General features: G+C 42.3%; 1 protein-coding gene across 1 annotated transcript in view; it reads right to left on the reverse strand.

The window, feature by feature from the left end:
- The window catches only part of LOC306918571 (uncharacterized protein), a gene marked incomplete at both ends in the record, with an annotated part of 81,582 nt that overhangs the window by 54,297 nt on the left and 7,456 nt on the right, over positions 1-19,829 (reverse strand). Inside the window, 2 exons of the mRNA XM_079531464.1 lie at positions 7,884-7,932; positions 8,168-8,666. Of these exons, the coding sequence (XP_079387590.1) occupies positions 7,884-7,932; positions 8,168-8,666 (548 nt within the window). The remainder of the gene's footprint in view (positions 1-7,883; positions 7,933-8,167; positions 8,667-19,829) is intronic.

Genomic DNA, 19,829 nt, shown 5'->3' on the forward strand with positions numbered 1-19,829 from the left:
CGAGAGGCAGCAGAAACACACTACAGAAATGCACACCACCCAAAAGCCCAGCAGGAAGTAGTAAGGATACACCGTATCAGATATAACAGTTAACAAGCTGAATGCAAGCCCCGTCAGCCAGACAGCGCAGCAACAGGCCACCCTGTACCGAAGAGCTTTGTACCTGAGAAACACCACAGGGTGAACCACCGCTATGTAACGCTCCACACAGACACAACACTGGAAGATGGGATGGAGAATAAGAAAAACAAATCAAAAGTAAATTTAGAAACCTTGAACAAAATTGAGTTGTATGTGAAGAGCCATGCAGAGTAAAAGACATCAGCGAAGGTAGAGATGATCACAGATACGATCAGGTTGAGATAGAAGAACTCGGAGGCGATCGTCCCACCAGCTCCACTCAGTATCAGCCACAGAACGTAGCTGTTGATGGGCAGACCCAGGGTGAGCTTGATGGAGCTGAAGGTAATCGGTAGGGCCAGATCTGAGAATGTGAAAGAGGAGGAGGAGTTGGTGCCATTCGCCAGTGTGTCGTTCATCTTCAGGCTCTGTGTGTGTCCTGTAACCGGTACAGAAGATGGATTTGAGCACAGTTGACCTGATATAACAATGACACAAGTAGTGATAGGAGATTAATCGGCAAACATATCGGTATCGGACGATTTTAGTTGTTTTTAGATTAATCGGCATCGGTTCGATTAATCAATCAGACTTAATCGGTCCGATGAATCGGTCTGTCTTTAGTCTTTACAGATAAAGAAGCCCAAAGTAACAGCTTGAACAGATCTACAAGCTCACAATATTAAATATAAAGGTATTAAAGTTAAATCTGACTTGCCTAAGCCTGCAGTGCAGACACCCTGTTACATGTATTTTTCAGAATGGACAAAATTATTATATATATTTTGAATACAGAATGAGATCATATCGACATCGGTAATATCGGTTATCGGCCATAACAGCAATTAGTTATATATTATATATATCGATATCGGCCAAAATGTCTCCGGCACATTCCTAGACACAAGTTAACATTTTTAACAACTATTCTCAATGTTCGTCTGAAAACAACAACTATTCTAATGAACAATGAACACAAGGATAAAGGGATCTCACCTTTTGATGCCAGCAGAGTGTCTCAGATCTCTGAGTTGGTGTTTTGGTGAAGTCTCTTCGTCCGACGGTCACTTTCTTCCTGATGAGAGCAGATCCTCCAAATGATCTGTGCTTTGCCTTCTCTAGCTATACCTTTCCCTGCTCCTCCTCCCACTAATGTTTGTTTGTTGCACACCTGCACTTAAAAGCATGTTCATATTCCATTGGATTCATGGAAATGTAAATAATCTTTATGCAAACGTTGTCCTTAGTTGGATAACCTCGGGCAACACCTATAATAATAACGATAATTTGTTTATTAACCCATGACACAACCCATGACCCTGCAGGTGTAACTATGACTGATAGTCATAGATATAGATGGATGGATGGATGGATGGACCCCTGGTGTTCTGGGGTAGCCATGCTCCAATATACAGTACAGGTATATACAAATTGGGAGTCACTGCTTCGATTGGCCCATTGATCAGGCACCATATGTGCTACATTGATTGATTGATTGAAAATTGTATTAACAGTTTGCAGAATTACAGTACATTTCAAGCACAAACTCAATACAAAGGCTGTTAACTGTGAGTGGACGACCCAATTAAGCATTACACTTGTTTACAACAGGGTCCACCATGTTCAAATCATCAAAACATTTAGAGACGTACAAATAGACACTTCTATATAGACAAAGAACAGTACAGGAATTCATCATAATGGAGGTAAAAAGGGAAAAGAAACATATACAGTGAGGGGAAAAAGGGGGAGGGCGGTGGGGGGGGGTTCAGATTTTACGGGGGCCAGTTTCGAATTGCAGCCATCCGTAGGTGCCCTTTGAGAGCGGTTTTGAAGGAGTCAAGGGATTCGCATGTCTTAATGACTGTTGGTAGGGCGTTCCACATTTTGGTGGCATAGGAGCGAAAAGAATTTAGTCCCTTGTTTGTGCCGAACCTGGGTTGAACATGATTCGTTGTACTCCCTCTGGTGTTGTGGGTGTGGACTTCATTAACATTAAGGAAGTATCTACACAGGTACATGGGTATCTTGGTGGAGTATCGAATCTTGTGGACCAGACCCATTGCAAGATGCTGTACTCTGTCGCCGACCCTAAGCCATGCCAGTCTGTCAAAGTGGGCAGGGGTGAGGTGGGTTCGGGGGGTGTGGCCAAGTAGGAGCCTGACCAGTTCGTTTTGGGAGGTCTGGAGCCTAGTTTTAAGGGCCTTTGAGGTGCTGTGGTACCAGGAGGTGCATGCATAGTCAAAGAAGCCTTGTACAAGGGCTCCTGTTAAGGTCTTCAAGGTGTTTTTGTCGACCAGTGAGGAGATCCTGTAAAGGAATCTTGTTCTTTGGTTGACTTTTTTGATTACGTTGGTGGCCACTCTAACCAAGAAGCCATTTGCCTTGCTGAGATTACTATTAGATCCAAAGAGAATGGATTCAGTTTTTCCCAGGTGTAAAGATAGTTTGTTATCAGCGAGCCAGGTGCAGATTCTACCGAGTTCAGAGCTGAGGGCATTTTCAACCTGCAGTTTGTCCCTGTCCGAGACCAGCAGTGCCGAGTCATCTGCGAACAGGAACAAGTTGCAGTCACAAGCTGAAGTCATGTCGTTAACATATATTAGGAACAGTAGAGGCCCTAGTATGCTTCCTTGTGGAACGCCACAGCTCACTGGGAGGGGGGGGGGACAGTGTTCCGTTCACTTCCACCATCTGTTCTCTCCCCTCCAGGTAGGATTGCATCCAGCTCGCTGATGTGCTATCGAAACCAATTGCTTTTAGCTTGTTAACCAGTATGGAGTGGTTCACTGTGTCAAAAGCCTTTTGGAGGTCCAGCTTGACCATGCCGCAGTATTTGCCAGCGTCCACCTCTTGTTTGATGTGGTCGCTCAAATAGAGAAGGCATGTGTCAGTGGAGTGGGATGTTCTGAAGCCAGATTGGAACTCGTATAATAATTTATTAGTGGCAAGATACTTTTCAACCTGTTCATAGACTATTTTTTCCATCACTTTCGAGATGGAGCTTAGAATGAGTGGGCTTGTAGCTCTCCACTATATTCTAAATGTAGGGCCGTAATAACCTTTCTCCTCTGTTTTTCTACTCTTAAATTTAATTTTTGGTGTTCTCAAATGTTCGTTTATAATTGTGTTTATTGTGCTCTGTGTCTTGAAGTCTTAATACCTCATGTTTATTTTCTTTGAATGTTTTTGCCACCCTGTCTAGTTTAGTCTAAAATAGGCCTGCGTGCGTATTCAAATAATGCGTAGTGCTCGATGATGCAGAAACTACCACTGATGGATGTTCAATGCAAAATTCTGACCCAGACATCAACATGTTTGAACTGAAGCGAGACTCATTGGAGCTGCTGTCACCACAACCTCTAACGTTAAAGGCCCACAGGAACGTGCCCAGGGTGCGGGCCCGGTTCCGACGAGCCGGACCGCGTCCGAAACGGTTGAGAAATGACAGAGTTACCGTGTGGGGGTCCCTAGGGGGTCCCTGTACTGTACTGTACTGTACTGTACTGTACTGTACTGTACTGATACACCTGAAATCATCATATAGTTAATATATATGTGTGTGTTAGGCTGCACAACAGTGACACTTGGTTTTGAAAACCAACCAAATGCTATTTTCGTGCTCAGACACAGCCAGGCAGCCAGCCACATACCAAGCTAATAATAATCTTTATTGTTCTGAAGGATATTCATCTTCAAAGTTCTGTTCAAACACCCACATCAAAACAACAAATAATGCAGGGGCGGCTGTGGCTCAGGGGTAGAGTGGCTGGATGGTAACCGCAAGGTTGCCATTTCGAACCTGGGCTCCCCCAGAGTTAGTGTCGAAGTGTATTGAGCAAGACGCTGAACCCTTAATTGCTCCTGATTTGCTGGTTGGTGCCTAGCGTGTTTCCGCCGCCAACGGTGTATGAATGTGTGTGTGAATGGTTGAATGTAATGTACAATCTATGTAAAGCGCCTTGGATAAAGGCGCTATATAAATGCACCATTAACCACATGACACCAAGACAATACAAAAACATGAGGTCCCCACTGTATCATCACCTTTATTTATACTCGGAAATACAGTTGAGGGCAAGCCCTCATTTTCAATGTAGCCGTGGTTACAATTCACAAACACAGTCAAAACAATACATCAACACAACATTATAAATCCGGATAAATTACAAAGGAACTTAAATGCAGAACAACCAGTAAAATAAATCAATTGAAGCAGGAGCAATCACGGTGAAAAATGTTCTGTATACTGTATAGAGCACCATCACGGTGGGGCAGTTTGATGGCCGAGAGGACAAAACTCCTACTAAAACTGACCATTTTCCACAGCAAGGTTCTGTATCATTGTCCAGATGGCATGAGTTTAAAAATCACACCCGTGTGAAGTAAGTGGTGCAACTCCGTGTGGCGGTCCCCGGGGGGTCCCTGTACTGTACTGTACTGTACTGTTACACCTGAAATCATCATATATACAGTATGTGTGTGTTAGGCTGAGCAGTTATTACATTATGAGTTGCTACAGGCTGCACTGTTTTGAAAACCAACCAAATGCTTTTTTCGTGCTCAGACACAGCCAGGTAGCCAGGCAGCCATGCAGGCACACACAAAGCTACTTAATGAAGTGGTTGCACCACTTAAAAATCACTACAGAGGAGTGTCATTTGATATTGAAAGTGCTAACCTTAAGCTGTGGTATAAAGACGCCATATCCTGGATGGACACTGGATTTTATGATATTGTTTATTAAACATACATGGAGAGCCCTGTGACTGAACAGACACTCTATTACAATGATTATATCAGAATATAGAGCTTTATCCTTTTAACAAACAAACACACAAAAGTCCCATGCTCAACACAGAGCCTAAAGTGATTTCACATACACACCCATAGGTCCATAGGTAGCGCCACACCTGCTACATACACTTGTCACTGTTCATATGCAGCAAATTATGTGCAAATGTAACAGAGTTCCCTTTTCTAGTTGATTCATACAATGGGAAGCACCAAGCAACGTCTCTCTTCACAGACAACTCCAGCCATGACAATAATTCCACAGTATTCATAATGGGTTACAGTAGTTTGTCCTATGTTTGGTTCTGTACGTTTAAAGTCAATACACAGCAAAAAAAAGGAAAAGAAAAAAACTTTCTTCACTAGATTTTTATTTTCCATCGATGCTTCATGTTCCATCAGTGACACATTATGAATGATGATGAAAAACAGATAAATTAGTAGTTAATGAACAGGTCATATCAGACCAGATCAAGTCATTTCCCCAAATTCAAGGTACCAAAAGTTAACTCTGAATTTGGTAGATCTGCTTTTAGCTTCTGTGGCCCTAATACATGGAATGACCTGCAAACGACATTAAAATTGACCACATTGGTACCCCTGAGTCATTTTAAAACCTTGGTGAGCATACAGATCCCAACAATAATTATGTAACTGTTTTTAGATCGTTTTGAAATCGATCTTAACTTTTATTTGTAATCATATGTAATTCACATGTATACCTTTTGTTTTTCTTTTCCTGATCTTCTGATGTATTGTGATATTTCTATATGATATTGTATTACTCAACGACACTGGAAATGAGTTTAATTACTCAGTGTAATTTCGAGAATAATTAAAACTTGAATAGACAGTGGGTATTAATCCGTCACACATGTGTCATGTTCCATTGTATGAATAATCCAAATGATTTAATTAAACAAAGTTCATGAACAGGTCATATTATTTAGACCAGTGGTTCTCAACCTTTTCAGGCCACGACCCCCCCAAGATAAGATTTTACTTTACCGTCACCTGGGGGGGGGGGGGGGGGGGGGGGGGGGGGATTTCAACTGAGAAACAATGATTTTCCATTAAAAAAAACAAATCTACATATGTTAAACAATAACGCAATAATTGCAGAGTAATTGTCAACATCTCTAATTACCACAAGTAATTAAAAAACAACAACAACATATCAAATAGCTGATTAAATGAATTAAAATAGGTTTATCTGACACAGTGGCAGATTTGGATTACATTTGTAGGATTAGAGCCTAGTATCACACAGGTCTGGTAATGCTGCGTTCACACGGGCAGATGCAAAGATACAGTCTACCATTCATTGTCAATGGAAGCCAGCATGAAGATACAAAGATGCATCTGACGTTTGTGGCTGCTGCAAAAGCTACAAATTTAAGCTGAGCTGGGTTCAACTTCCAGATGCAAAGCTACAACTGTAGCTGCAATGACACACGTCACTACGGACGCACGTTTGATGATGTCAATGACCGTGTGAGCAACAGATTTTACAAAGCAACAACACATTATGCTGTGATCTTTGCATCTTCCATGTGTGGACGCAGCATTAGAGATCTATCCTCATGCTGACCTGCTTTCAGAGCCCCTTGAAGCATGGCAGTTTCCCAGCTTTGTGGAGGTAGAGCAATGAATGGACAAACACTGAAATCATGGATACTGTATATAGGATGGTATTAGCAACTACGGACTTGGAATAATTCAGTAGTGTAAACATAACAAAGGGAATACAGCTCATTATAGTCAGTGACATTACCACCAAGCTGATCAGAATGATTCTAAAAGCTCTTCTCTTCAGGCCGTTTCCCTCCCCACTGTCCCTCTGTCCTTCTCCTGGTCCAGGCTGTTTCAGAGCCCTGAGGACCGAGAGGCAGCAGAAACACACCACAGAAATGCACACGGCCCAAAAGCCCATCAGGAAGTAGTAAGGATACAAAGTATCGAATATAACAGTTAACAAGCTGACTGCAAGCCCCGTCAGCCACACAGCGCAGCAACAGGCCACCCTGTACCGAAGAGCTTTGTACCTGAGAAACACCACGGGTGAACCACCGCTATGTAACGCTCCACACAGACACAACACTGGAACGATGGGATGGAGAAGGAGAAAAACAAATCAAAAGTAAAGTTAGCAACCTTGTACAACATTGAGTTGTATGTGAAGAGCCATGCAACGTAAAAGACATCGGCCAAGGTAGAGAGGATCACAGATACGATCACGTTGAGATAAAAGAACTCGGAGGCGATCGTTCCACCAGCTCCACTCAGTATCAGCCACAGAACGTAGCTGTTGATGGGGAGACCCAGGATGAGCTTGATAGAGCTGAAACTGCACATTGCTATCAACTCCGAGGATGTGGAGGGGATGGAGGAGTTGGTGCCATTCGCCAGTGTGTCGTTCATCTTAAGGCTCTGTGTGTATCCTGTAACCGGTACAGAAGATGGATTTGAGCACAGTTGACCTGATATAACAATGACACAAGTAAACATTTTTAACAACTCTTCAAAATGTTTCTATTCTATTGAACAACTATTCTAATGAACAATGAACACAAGGTTAATATATATATTATATATTATATAAAGGGATCTCACCTTTTGATGCCAGCAGAGTGTCTCAGATCTCTGAGTTGGTGTTTTGGTGAAGTCTCTTCGTCCGACGGTCACTTTCTCCCTGATGAGAGCAGATCCTCCAAATGATGAACTATGTGCTTTGCCTTCTCTAACTATACCTTTCCCTGCTCCTCCTTCCACTAATGCCTTCTCTAACTATACCTTTCCCTGCTCCTCCTTCCACTAATGTTTGTGTGTTGCACACCTGCACTAAAAAACATTTTCATATTGTTTTTATTTCCATGGAAATGTATAGTCACTATGCAAACTTCACCCTTAGATGTGCAAAACAGTCAAGTCCAAAACAGTCAACAAAATGTCCAAAATGCAAAACTTACAAGAAGCACAAAGCATAAACCTCTCTGGGGCATGACGAAGAAACAGACACTACAAGGGAACATCAGGGGAAACACAAATAATGTTCTGGCAGTGTGTGTGTGGAATGAGTCCAGTTATAAGGGGATCAGGGTAATGCCGAAGTGTTCACAGGTGTGGAAGGGACATCACTGTTGGGCTGAAGAGGGAGTGGGAACAGGTGTGTGACAAGGACTCAGTAGGAATGGAAAGTGGGAGTGGCTGACATGGAAATGCAGATAGGGGAAGAGTCAAACCATGACAGTACCTCCCCCTCAAGGGACGGCTTCCAGACGTCCCACAATGCTGGCCCGGAACACTGAGCAGGGTGGGCGGAGGGGGTCCGGAGGAGGGGGACTGAGGCAATGGACCACAGCAAAGGGGTCTGGGAGACTGGACAAGGGCTGAGCAGATGATTTCAGGTGGGCGGCCCGGATGATAGACCAGGGCAGAGGAGACATCAGGAGGACAACCAGGGGGCTGAGATGACGGAGATGAGGCGATGTCCGGTGGACGACCAGGGAGCTGAGACGAGGTGGAGGTGACATCCGGTGGTCGGCCTGGAGGCCGAGACAAGGCGGAGGTGTTGTTTGGTGGTCGGCCTGGAGGCCGAGACGAGGCAGAGGACACCGAAGCCAGGAAAGCCGCAGGCGGAGGCAGGGGAGCCACAGGGTATGCTTGGGAAGCCACCAGCGGAGGCGATGCCAGGGAAGCTGCAGCCATGGGTGGTGCCAGGGCAGCTACAGGCAGAGGCGGGGCCAGAAGAGCTGCAGGTAGAGGCGGCGCCAGGAGAGCTGCAGGTAGAGGCGGCGCCAGGAGAGCTGCAGGTAGAGGCGGCGCCAGGAGAGCTGCAGGTAGAGGCGGCGCCAGGGGGGCTGCAGGTAGAGGCGGCGCCAGGAGAGCTGCAGGTAGAGGCGGCGCCAGGAGAGCTGCAGGTAGAGGCGGTGCCAGGAGAGCTGCAGGTAGAGGCGGCGCCAGGGGGGCTGTGGGCAGAGGCGGCGCCAGGGGGGGCGCAAGCACAGCAGGCGGGTCTGCAGGCGGAACTGCAGTCATAGGAGGCGGTTCTGCAGGCGGAACTGCAGTCATAGGAGGTGGGTCTGCAGGCGGAACTGCGGTCATAGGAGGCGGGTCTGCAGGCGGAACTGCAGTCATAGGAGGCGGGTCTGCAGGCGGAACTGCAGTCATAGGAGGCGGGTCTACAGGTGGAACTGCAGTCACAGGAGGCGTGGAGCCGGGGGGAAGTTCAGAGTTCTCCCAACCGGAATAAACAGTGAAGTGTTGGGTTTTCAAACACAGATGCTTTAAATACTACTAATTTAAAAGTAGGTGTCATGGCTTGCCAGATCACAGGCACAGATCCTTGTTGCCACTCGACAAGGAACGCTACTTTAGAAAATGAAACAAGCTAGAGGCCGATTGAAATGTTTTCCTTGACTGCATGGGCATGATCCAGCACAACACAATGGACTGATATATTCACATGGTAAGAGACACTTTTCTATAGATATGATCACTGAAACTTATCATAATATATACATTTTAAAAAGCCATTAATTCATCAATGATGTTTATAGAACATGTTTTAGTGAATTCCAAGTAGACTACCAACACCATTCGTTTCGACCGCACACCGATGGCTCCGTTCCAAGTTCCAACTGTCTCTAAACTACTTAGAATTCACTACAATGTGTTCTATAAACATTATTGATGACTTCATGGCTGTTGGTTTTTGATATTACGTTAAGTTTACTTAATTGTCTCTACCAGGCGAGTAAACACTGCGCCGCGGTAACACAATGTTTTGTAACATGCAGGGAGAGGGAGATCGATGTCCGATTTCAGTGGTGGTTATGCTTGTGCAACTTGACGCTGCAATAAAGTATAATTAGATAAGGATACTCTGACTATAAACCACTTGAACCCCAGGACCCCAGCATAAACAAAAGATCTACAAACAACGTGTCGCAACGTGCTGTGAGCTCATGGCAGCCCTGGCCTGGACTGAAGTGTCTTACGCACATTCTCCATTTACAGTCCTTGCGGCGGCTTACGCCTACACAAATGTTCCGATTACAAATATAAAGTGCTCACCCCAGGACCATAGATGTTACAATTCTGCTAGGGCGGGAATAAGTGCCGGTATCTTCCGTATTGTTCAATAAAAAGCAATGTTTAATCAGTTTATGGCCATGCGCCCCTATCGGTTGGTGCATTATAACTCTGATAAAATGGTCACCGATCGGATTAAAACGCTTTTTATTGAACAATGCGGAAGACACAGGTACTATTACCCACCCGACGAGGATTGTAACATCAATGGCTCTGGGGCGAGCACTTTATATTTGAAATCTGAACATGTATGTAGACGTTAACGTTCTAAATGGGAAAAGTGCATAAAACAGGTTGAAGTTCCGCCATGACAGACGAGCGCCATGTGAACCATGGCTAAATCGTCTCGTATACGTAGTCAACTTTCCGAGGGCGAGTGTTCCAGAAGTCTTTCTGATGGATTTTTCTTGGCTGTCAATATTTCTATCATCCAACAGATCGCTCTGAACGTGATCCAAAGGATCATACGCTATTATAACTCTATGGGGAAGACCATTTTGTTTACCCTGGGCTAAAACCGGATGTGACGTTTGTGGGTGTTCCTGTCTACGATCGTGTCAATGTATACTATTCTATGCTATACATATGTAGGCTACTATGAAGTGCTAAGACTACATACAATGCAATTCTAGTGCTGTCTACATAACATGCTATAAGTATGTATCAGATGCTATCCAAGTCTACAAAAGTGCTATCTAAGGGGGTAGGGTGGAAAGGTGGGTTTTCAGACTATGGCGGAAGATTGGGAGTGATGCTGCAGTTCTGACTGTAATGGGAAGTGCATTCCATAGTTTTGGAGCCAGAAGGGAGAAGAGTTTGGGACGTGTGGAGCGTTGTCCCGGCGTTTTTAGTGAGGGTACTGCAGCTTCCCTGCGTTGGCTTAGCTTTGTACCTGAGAAACACCACAGGGTGAACCACCGCTATGTAACGCTCCACACAGATACAACACTGGAATGATGGAACGGAATGGAATGGAATGGAAGTAATGCGAAAAAACCCTGAACAAAATGAATGTGCATGTGAAGAGCCATGCAAAGTAAAAGACAGCGGCCAGGGAAGAGATGGTCACAGATACGATCAGGTTGAGATAGAAGAACTCGGAGGCGATCGTCGCCACCAGCTCCACTCAGTATCAGCCACAGAACGTAGCTGTTGATGGGGAGACCTAACCTGACTCCGCCAGATGGGGCAGCAGAGAGTACCCAGTGTACTCTCTGTTGCCCCATATGGCGGAGTCAGGTTAGGGGAGACCCAGGATGAGCTTGATGGAGTTGATAGCAGTGGTATAAAGACACCATATCATGGATGGACACTGAATCTTATATGATATTGTTTATTAATCTTCTCACATTGTTTATTACACAGACATGGAGAGCCCTGTGACTGAACAAACACTCTATTACAATGAGTATATCAGAATATAGAGCTTTAACCGCTTAACAAACAAACACACAATAGTCCCATGCTTAACACAGAGCCTAAAGTGATTTCACTTATACACCCATACAGGGTGCCACACCTGCTACATACTGTACATATGTCACTGATCATGTGCAGCAAATGATGTACAAATATAACCAAGTTCCCTAGTTGATTCATACAATGGGAAGCTCCAAGCAATGTCTCTCTTCACAGACAACTCCAGCCATGACAATAATTCCACAGTATTCGCATATATCCAATGGGTTACAGTAGCCCAAACATTTAGACTCTCGTAGAGGTTTTTTTTCCGATTCTGACGAATCTCTCTACGAGAGTCTAAAAAAGTCTTGTGTTTACGTTTGTGCCTCAAAATCACTCTTACCTTGTACAAATGCAAAATCTAAAATCTAAATAGTTTTGCCCCACATGTCCGGCGGGTCTCCGGAAAACAATTACACCCGTAGGGACCGTAGTTTTCAATACAAAAAATATTTTAATCCACTCCGTCCATACTCTGTCTCGGAATCTGGCGGCCATCTTGGTTTTCTCTCCATTGTAAATGCGCAACAGAACCCTGGCCACTAGGGGCGCGGCCAATGTTCTGTTGCGCATTTACAATGGAGGAGTATGGACGGAGTGGATTAAAATATTTTTTTTATTGAAAACTACGGTCCCTACGGGTGTAATTGTTTTCCGAACATCCGCCGGACATGTGGGGAAAAACTATTTTGATTTTAGATTTTGCATTTGTACAAGGTAAGAGTGATTTTGAGGCACAAATGTAAACACAAGACTTTTTTTAAGGGACTAGTCTTTTAGACTCTCGTAGAGAGATTCGTCAGAATCGAAAAAAACATCTACGAGAGTCTAAATGTTTGGGCTAGGGTTTGTTGTTGTCTTCTATGTCTTAGTTGTTGTCAAAATGACAAACCCAAAACATCAAGGTAGAGCAGGGGACAACGACGTGAAGCACCGGACAAAGATTTATGTTCTGACAGTTAGTTTGTGCAAGGAGTCCAGTATTTATAGGTGGTGGGTTGATTGTAGCAGAGGTACACAGGTTTGTAATTGGCTGGGCTGATGAACCAGGTGTGTAACTAGGACTGAGGGCTGCAATGGGAAGTGGGAGTGGAAAGACAGACACAACTGGGCAGAGGGAGAGATACAGAAAGAGGGGAATAAACAGGCAGAGGGCCAGACCATGACAATACTAAACTTACGTACAATCATGTTTGCTTGTGCATATCACATTCTACGTTGCCTGTAGATGTCCCTATCATCAGATAGGTCATTTGTTAAATAATGGCTTGACGTACTTGACCTCACCACAAAACTTAAGGGCTGTACCAGACAGAAAAAAGACTGGAAATTACAGTTGCAATGCAAGTTCATTTGTTTCGACTTTAGAAGACAGTGGTGGGTCTTCTGTACAGGACTGGTCAAGGCCTAACAACAAATTAGTATATTGTCAAATCCTCAAAGTCTCATAGCAAATTGTGTTCTATTGTTCTCATTTAATCGCTTATCTATATTTACAGTGACATTCCATTGTGTAATGTGTAGGCCATGTGTCCATAGTGTAAGGCATTATTAATTCATGACCAGGATAAGTCATTATCCGTATAATAATCATATCCTATATCCATCATTACATTGCTATTAACAACATAGACACAATAACAGCAACAACTGTATTTGTGTAACTTTAAGTCATTGTTCAGGTTGTGTTGCTCTGAGGGAATGAGGAGCATGCGTTTAATAGGGTTCGACTGCACTTTTATTCAATGTTTTTTCAAATGCTAAATAATGAACAAACCCCACATTCTTTCCCCAGGTTAAAATGTAAACAGGCTAAATTATGATGGCTGATGCTTCATTCACTATAGACAATGCATTAAAATGCAGAGATTAAACGTGTTAATGGTCACTGGTTGTGTGGCATTGGAAGGTCACCTGTTAATGATCACATTATGGATGAACTGAGACCATGTTACACCTCTTTGAGTTTCAACAGAACTACAGAAATAGGTCTATGACACAGAACTTATTATTATCATCCTTTGTGAAATGTTAAAGGTGCTGTAACTTGTAAGGGATATGTTTTGTTAAAATAGCTCTGCTAATCATTGCTATATTGTTTGTTCAGTAACAGAGGTCTTCCCACGTCTCCATACCCATTTCACTAACATAATTATTACTATTTCATAATGTGAAATGTGTTAATAATAAAATTGACCAGTACTATGAAGAGAAGAAGGCCCATGGGCCAAATCTGAAATGGTAACCAGAGAATTGGCCATTTGAGATGCATGATCTGAGTAGGAAAGAGAGAGAATACATTGTGATGTCAACGTGCAATGTCAAATATAAAATAAAAAAGAGACAGAAATGCCTCATGAAGTAGAAAAACTAGAAAATAAAAAAATGAATTAAAAGTAATAAAAATCACTCAATGTCAGTGTTTTCAATGAATCTGATGAAAGGAGATGTAGTTCGCACACTGGCCTTGAGCTCAACATTTTTATTTCATGGAGAAGAGGATACAACGTTTCGACCCCTTTGGGTCTTCGTCAGGATATGTTCAATTAATCTAACATGGTTAAAATGGTGTTTGAAAATACAATGGGAAGCTTGTATATGGACGTCTGTGACTCCTTTCATATATTTGACCAATGGCTGTAGCCATAATATATAAGAAGGTACACAATATGTATTTTTTAACAAGTTTTATGTCATCCATACTTACACATGTATGTACAAAATGTGATTACGTGCTAATTTCTTCCCTGTCAGACAATGTGTCTAATTTAAAATGTCTTGAAAATGTCCAATAAGAAAAATCAACAACAAAAAATCATTTGGGTTTCTCTCCAGTGTGAATTCTCTGGTGGCTTTTAAGGTGTGCCATTTGAGAGAAGTGTTGTCCACAATCATCACATCCATATGGTTTCTCTCCAGTGTGAATTCTCTGGTGTTTTTTAAGGTCAGACAAACAAGAGAAGCGTTTACCACACTGATCACATCCATAGGGTTTCTCTCCAGTATGAATTTTCTGGTGTTTTTTAAGGTGTGCCATTTGAGAGAAGTGTTGTCCACAATCATCACATCCATATGGTTTCTCTCCAGTGTGAATTCTCTGGTGTTTTTTAAGGTCAGACAAACAAGAGAAGCGTTTACCACACTGATCACATCCATAGGGTTTCTCTCCAGTATGAATTTTCTGGTGTGTTTTAAGGCTTGACATTTGAGTGAAGTGTTGTCCACATTGATCACATCCATAGGGTTTCTCTCCAGTGTGAATTATCTGGTGGGTTTTAAGACTGTCCATTCGAGAGAAGCGTTTATCACACTGATCACATCCATAGGGTTTCTCTCCAGTGTGAATTCTCTGGTGTGTTTTAAGATTTCCCATTATAGAGAAGTGTTGTCCACACTCATCACATCCATAGGGTTTCTCTCCAGTATGAATTCTCTGGTGTGTTTTAAGGCTAGACATTGTAGGGAAGCGTTTACCACACTGATCACAGCAGTGGCATTTTTGCTTAGCCAAGCTTCTTTGTTCATTCACCTCTGGTAGAACAGGGAAGCCAGACTGATGATGCAACACTGAATTGGAAACAAAGACAAAGGAAATGTTGTTTAGAGGCATTCCTGGACTTAAAATGTGACCACACGCGATGTACGGACTGCCATCGCGGGGGTGGCAACTGTTGAGGACAGCTGAAAAACTATTTTCTTTTTCTGTCTAAAATAATCTGAAGCTATATTGCTATATTATTATTCATGTCATGTTAGAGCAGGTCTGAAATAAATGTCAGAGCTGATATCGACATATAAATATGAAATAAATGCTTAAACATGTCACTATGTCTAATGTTATAACCATTGGGTTAACCAATGCTAACTAGACATACGGCTTCCCTGCTAAAGTATGCAAATTCCGCTAAAATCGCCTTTTTGTACACAATCGTTTTGGAAGATAATACTAGTCTTTTACTAACTGGCTAACAGAAATAGCAGAGAAAGAAGTATTAACAACGTAAAAAGTGTGTTTATTTTGGTCCGCCTAAAGCTAATTCATGCTAATGTTCCAGCTGGGGGCACTGGTGACCACAACAATGGAAAATGCGGAAATGGCTTCCTATTTCCAATAGCAGAAGAAGAAGACTCGAACGAATGTAATGTAAACATTGTAAGATTATGTCACCATAACGTGGTTATTATTAGTTGCTTTGGAATGTACCTGCCATGAAAATTAAGGTCATAATAACGCAGATCGCATCGATATGTAATATAGCGCGATAATGTACTTGTTTTAGCTACAGGATTGATATCAATATATTAGCTAAATGTAGCTAACCGCTATCGTTGCGGGGTTGCCAGTTTCTGCGAGAGAAATAAGCAACCCGGTATATGAAAACAAGCCCAAAATAGCCGATCTATATGCATACAAACACAAATCCTGTGTCTGGCATAAATTATTTTCAGATGGGGGTCTGCAGACAAATAATAATAATAATAACAGGCTAATGAAACAGGAATTAAGAGAAGAGCCAAGAGGGCACAATTTGTGCTGAGAGTTTGCAAAAAAACCCAGTAACCAACAGACAACAGGACAGTTTGCTCTCATTCATATAGCTCTTTTATTTGTACTCATCTGGAACATTTACATAGGCCTAATTTATCTGCCACTGTTATTTTCCCTTTTTCACACTACAAAATGCCAAATAAATACAGTAGCCTATTTAAAAAAGGAGAGATAACAACATTCTCTAATTGTGTAGACTTATTGTAAATTAAGTAATGCAGATGTTTAACAATTATGTATATCTTGAGTGTAAAATTAAACAAAATTGACCTTTTAAGGTTTCTTTTTACACTTGATAGTTAAAGATCTAATAAGGGTCCACTTGGTTACCAACTCTCCATAATCAACTACACTTTAAAAACAAGCCCAAATGATCAACTACACTTTATTTTTGTCAAATACATTTTTATTAACAGGTTATAAATTATTATAACATTGGTACAGTAGGCCTATGCATTATTTTTCTTTAGAAACAAGGCCAACTAATTATAATAAGCAGACATGGCAACACTGCTGGTTGACTAATGGAGGAATGAAGGGAAAACAGCACCCCCTAAAGTCACAGATCACTGAACTAAAGCTTAGAAGTCCATTTTCTCTGCTTGGTCTTTTTTCCACTACTCCTGCAAGACATTTCTCTATAAGCCATATCTCAAAAACTGGTGGGTCAAACTGAACAACCAATGTCAATTTGAAGCTATGATTCCCTGCTTTCATATGACATGAAAACGAAAATTCAAAACAATCCAATGGCAGTCCTTCGATCAAATCGTCACAAATAACAAGACCTATAGTGTTAAGTTAAAGTACCCCATTATCAATTTAGCATCCATTTATAATTCGATTCTACAATCATTTTATATTTTAGAAAATACATGACAACGGGTAGTCAATGCTAAAATAAATCAAAACAAACAAATTACTAGATAAAAATAACATCCTTATGGCATGCTGTATATCCATATAGACACAGTAAGTAACTTACAGAGGTCTTGATGATCCTTGGGTGTGTTGAGAGAGTTCATCTTCAGCTGAAGTCTGGAGTCCACAGTCAGATGTGATCAGAAAGTATAGATATCCTGGAGGAGTTGTGGAGAACAACTACAAACTCTTCTTATACTAGAGAGCCTGAGGTGGAACCACTAACTGCTTGGTGTTGATTGGCCAAAGAGTGGAACAATACAGTCATCAGCCACCAATCTCAACCTAACAAACTGCTGCATGTGCTCCACCCCTCTCTGACTCCTCCCCCAGGTCATGCTCTATGCAACATTCTAGAAATAAACTGCTAACTGTGAGATTGCTTTGTAAGCTTCATATTTAATATATTAATCTATCTATATCCAATATAGAGTATCTGGCTATCTGGATAATATATGTATAGTCTAACAATATTGAATAAGTGGATATTAATTATAAATATAGCTGCAAGCAGCGATAAAGCGGGACCAAGATAGAAGAAGAACGATGCGCAATAAGAACAACATGCACAAATGAAACTGACGAGCTGAGTTGTCGGTACCGGGATTTGAACTCACAACCTTGTGGACCGAAGGCGGGAGCTCTACTGACTGACCTACACAGAGACAATATTAACAGTGACTAAATTGTAAACAGTAAAACCATTCAGTGATTTGGTAAGAAGAAGGTGTGTCCTCATTTTAGGCATGTCTTTATCCATTACTACAGTGTGTTTTCACGCACAGTTAAAGTGTGTGTGTGTGTGTGTGTGTGTGTGTGTGTGTGTGTGTGTGTGTGTGTGTGTGTGTGTGTGCGCCTGCCTGCCTGCCTGCCTGCCTGCCTGCGTGCGTGTGTGGCTGCATGGCTGCATGCGTGTGTGTGTTAGGCAGACAATCGTTCATAACCATGGATTTGTATTGAAGATCATCTCTTTAGTTGTTGTGGTGTTTAACATAAGGTGGCTATTATCACACCAGTCTTTAAAGTTATTGATCTCACTGATATAGCCCACAGGGCGTTCAACAATATGTCAAATGTAATCTACTTCAATATTTCTATAGTTGAGTCATCACAAATCTTGCAGCACACAATGCATAAATCTTGCAGCACACAATGCATAGACTGAGTTGCCTTTACCCGGATTTGAACACACAACCTTGTGGTCCAACGGCGAGAGCTCTACCAACTGAGCTATGCAGACACAGTCAGTTGACTCATTCTAAACAGTAACATCATTCAGTATTCATATAGGTATTAGGTGCAGAAGAAGTTTCACAAAACAGCAATTTTCATTGGTTCACTTAGAAAAAATGTGCTACGATTATTTGTCCGTATAGGTCCAAAGTTCACGTGTAGAAGTTTTCGTGCATTTTGAGCAAAGATTCTGGGAGGAGTTACATTTGAACTGTTTTTCACATAATTCAAAATGGCGGGTGATCTAAAGGTCAGAGGTCAAAAGTCAGAACACGAAAGTTGTTCAGCATGAGGAGACACATATGTGTATCAAAGTGTCATTGCCAACGGTCAAACGGTTCATGAGATATGCACGTTCAAAGTTTGAAAGTTTGCAAGTTTTGCATCAATTGAGTGCTATAGCGCCAACATTTGGCCAATCATGATGGGCTTCGCATAGTCACCGTTTGGCATGGTCCTCTATCATGTTGACAAGTTTTGCGAAAACCGACTGCACGGTTCAGTCAGAACAGCTATTTTTGGCGGAAGGAGAAGGAGAAGAAGTACTGATCATATAATTCAAAATGGCGGGTGATCTAAAGGTCAGAGGTCAAAAATCAGAACACGAAAGTTGTTCAACATGAGGAGACGCATATGGGTATCAAAGTGGCATTGCCAACGGTCAAACGGTTCATGAGCTATGCACGTTCAAAGTTAGCATTTTAAATTGAGCGCTATAGCGCCACCATTTGGCCAATCGTCTTGGGCTTCGCATATTCACCGTTTGGCATGGCCCTCTACCAGATTACCACGTTTCGCGAAAACCGACTGCACCATTCAGTCAGAACAGCTATTTTTGGCGGAAGAAGGAGAAGAAGAAGAAGGCGAAGGAGAAGAAAAAATATAGCTGCAAGCAGCGATAAAGCGGGACCAAGATAGAAGATGAACAATGCGCAATAAGAACAACATGCACAAATGAGACTGACGAGCTGAGTTGTCGGTACCGGGATTTGAACTCACAACCTTGTGGACCGAAGGCGGGAGCTCTACTGATTGAGCTACACAGAGACAATCAGTGACAACATTGTAAACAGTAAAACCATTCAGTGATTTGGTAACAAGAAGGTGTGTCCTCATTTTGGGCATGTCTTTATCCATTACTACAGTGTGTTATCACGCACAGTTAAAGTGCCTGCCTGCCTGCCTGCCTGCCTGGATCGAAGATCATCTCTTTAGTTTTTGTGGAGTTTAACATAAGGTGGCTATTATCACACCAGTCTTTAAAGTTATTGATCTCACTGATATGGCCCACAGGGCGTTCAACAATATGCACAAATGAGACACACAGGCTGAGTTGTTGGTACCTGGATTTGAACCAACAATCTACTCTACTGACTGAGCTAGACAGAGACAATCTGTTACTCCATTGTTAACAGGAAAATCATTCAGTGTTAGTTCAGCATAAGTACTCAAACTTTAGTGTGTGTGTGTGTGTGTGCGTGCGTGCGCGCGCAATTTTCATTGGCTCATAAAAACTTCATTTTTTCACTTAACAAAAATGTGTTACGAATATTTGTCCGTATAGGTCCAAAGTTCACGTGTAGAAGTTTTCGTGCATTTTGAGCAAAGATTCTGGGAGGAGTTACATTTGAACGTTTTTTTCATATAATTCAAAATG

The sequence above is a fragment of the Electrona antarctica genome (assembly GCF_951216825.1).
Source record: "Electrona antarctica genome assembly, contig: scaffold_84, whole genome shotgun sequence".
NCBI lineage: Eukaryota > Metazoa > Chordata > Actinopteri > Myctophiformes > Myctophidae > Electrona > Electrona antarctica.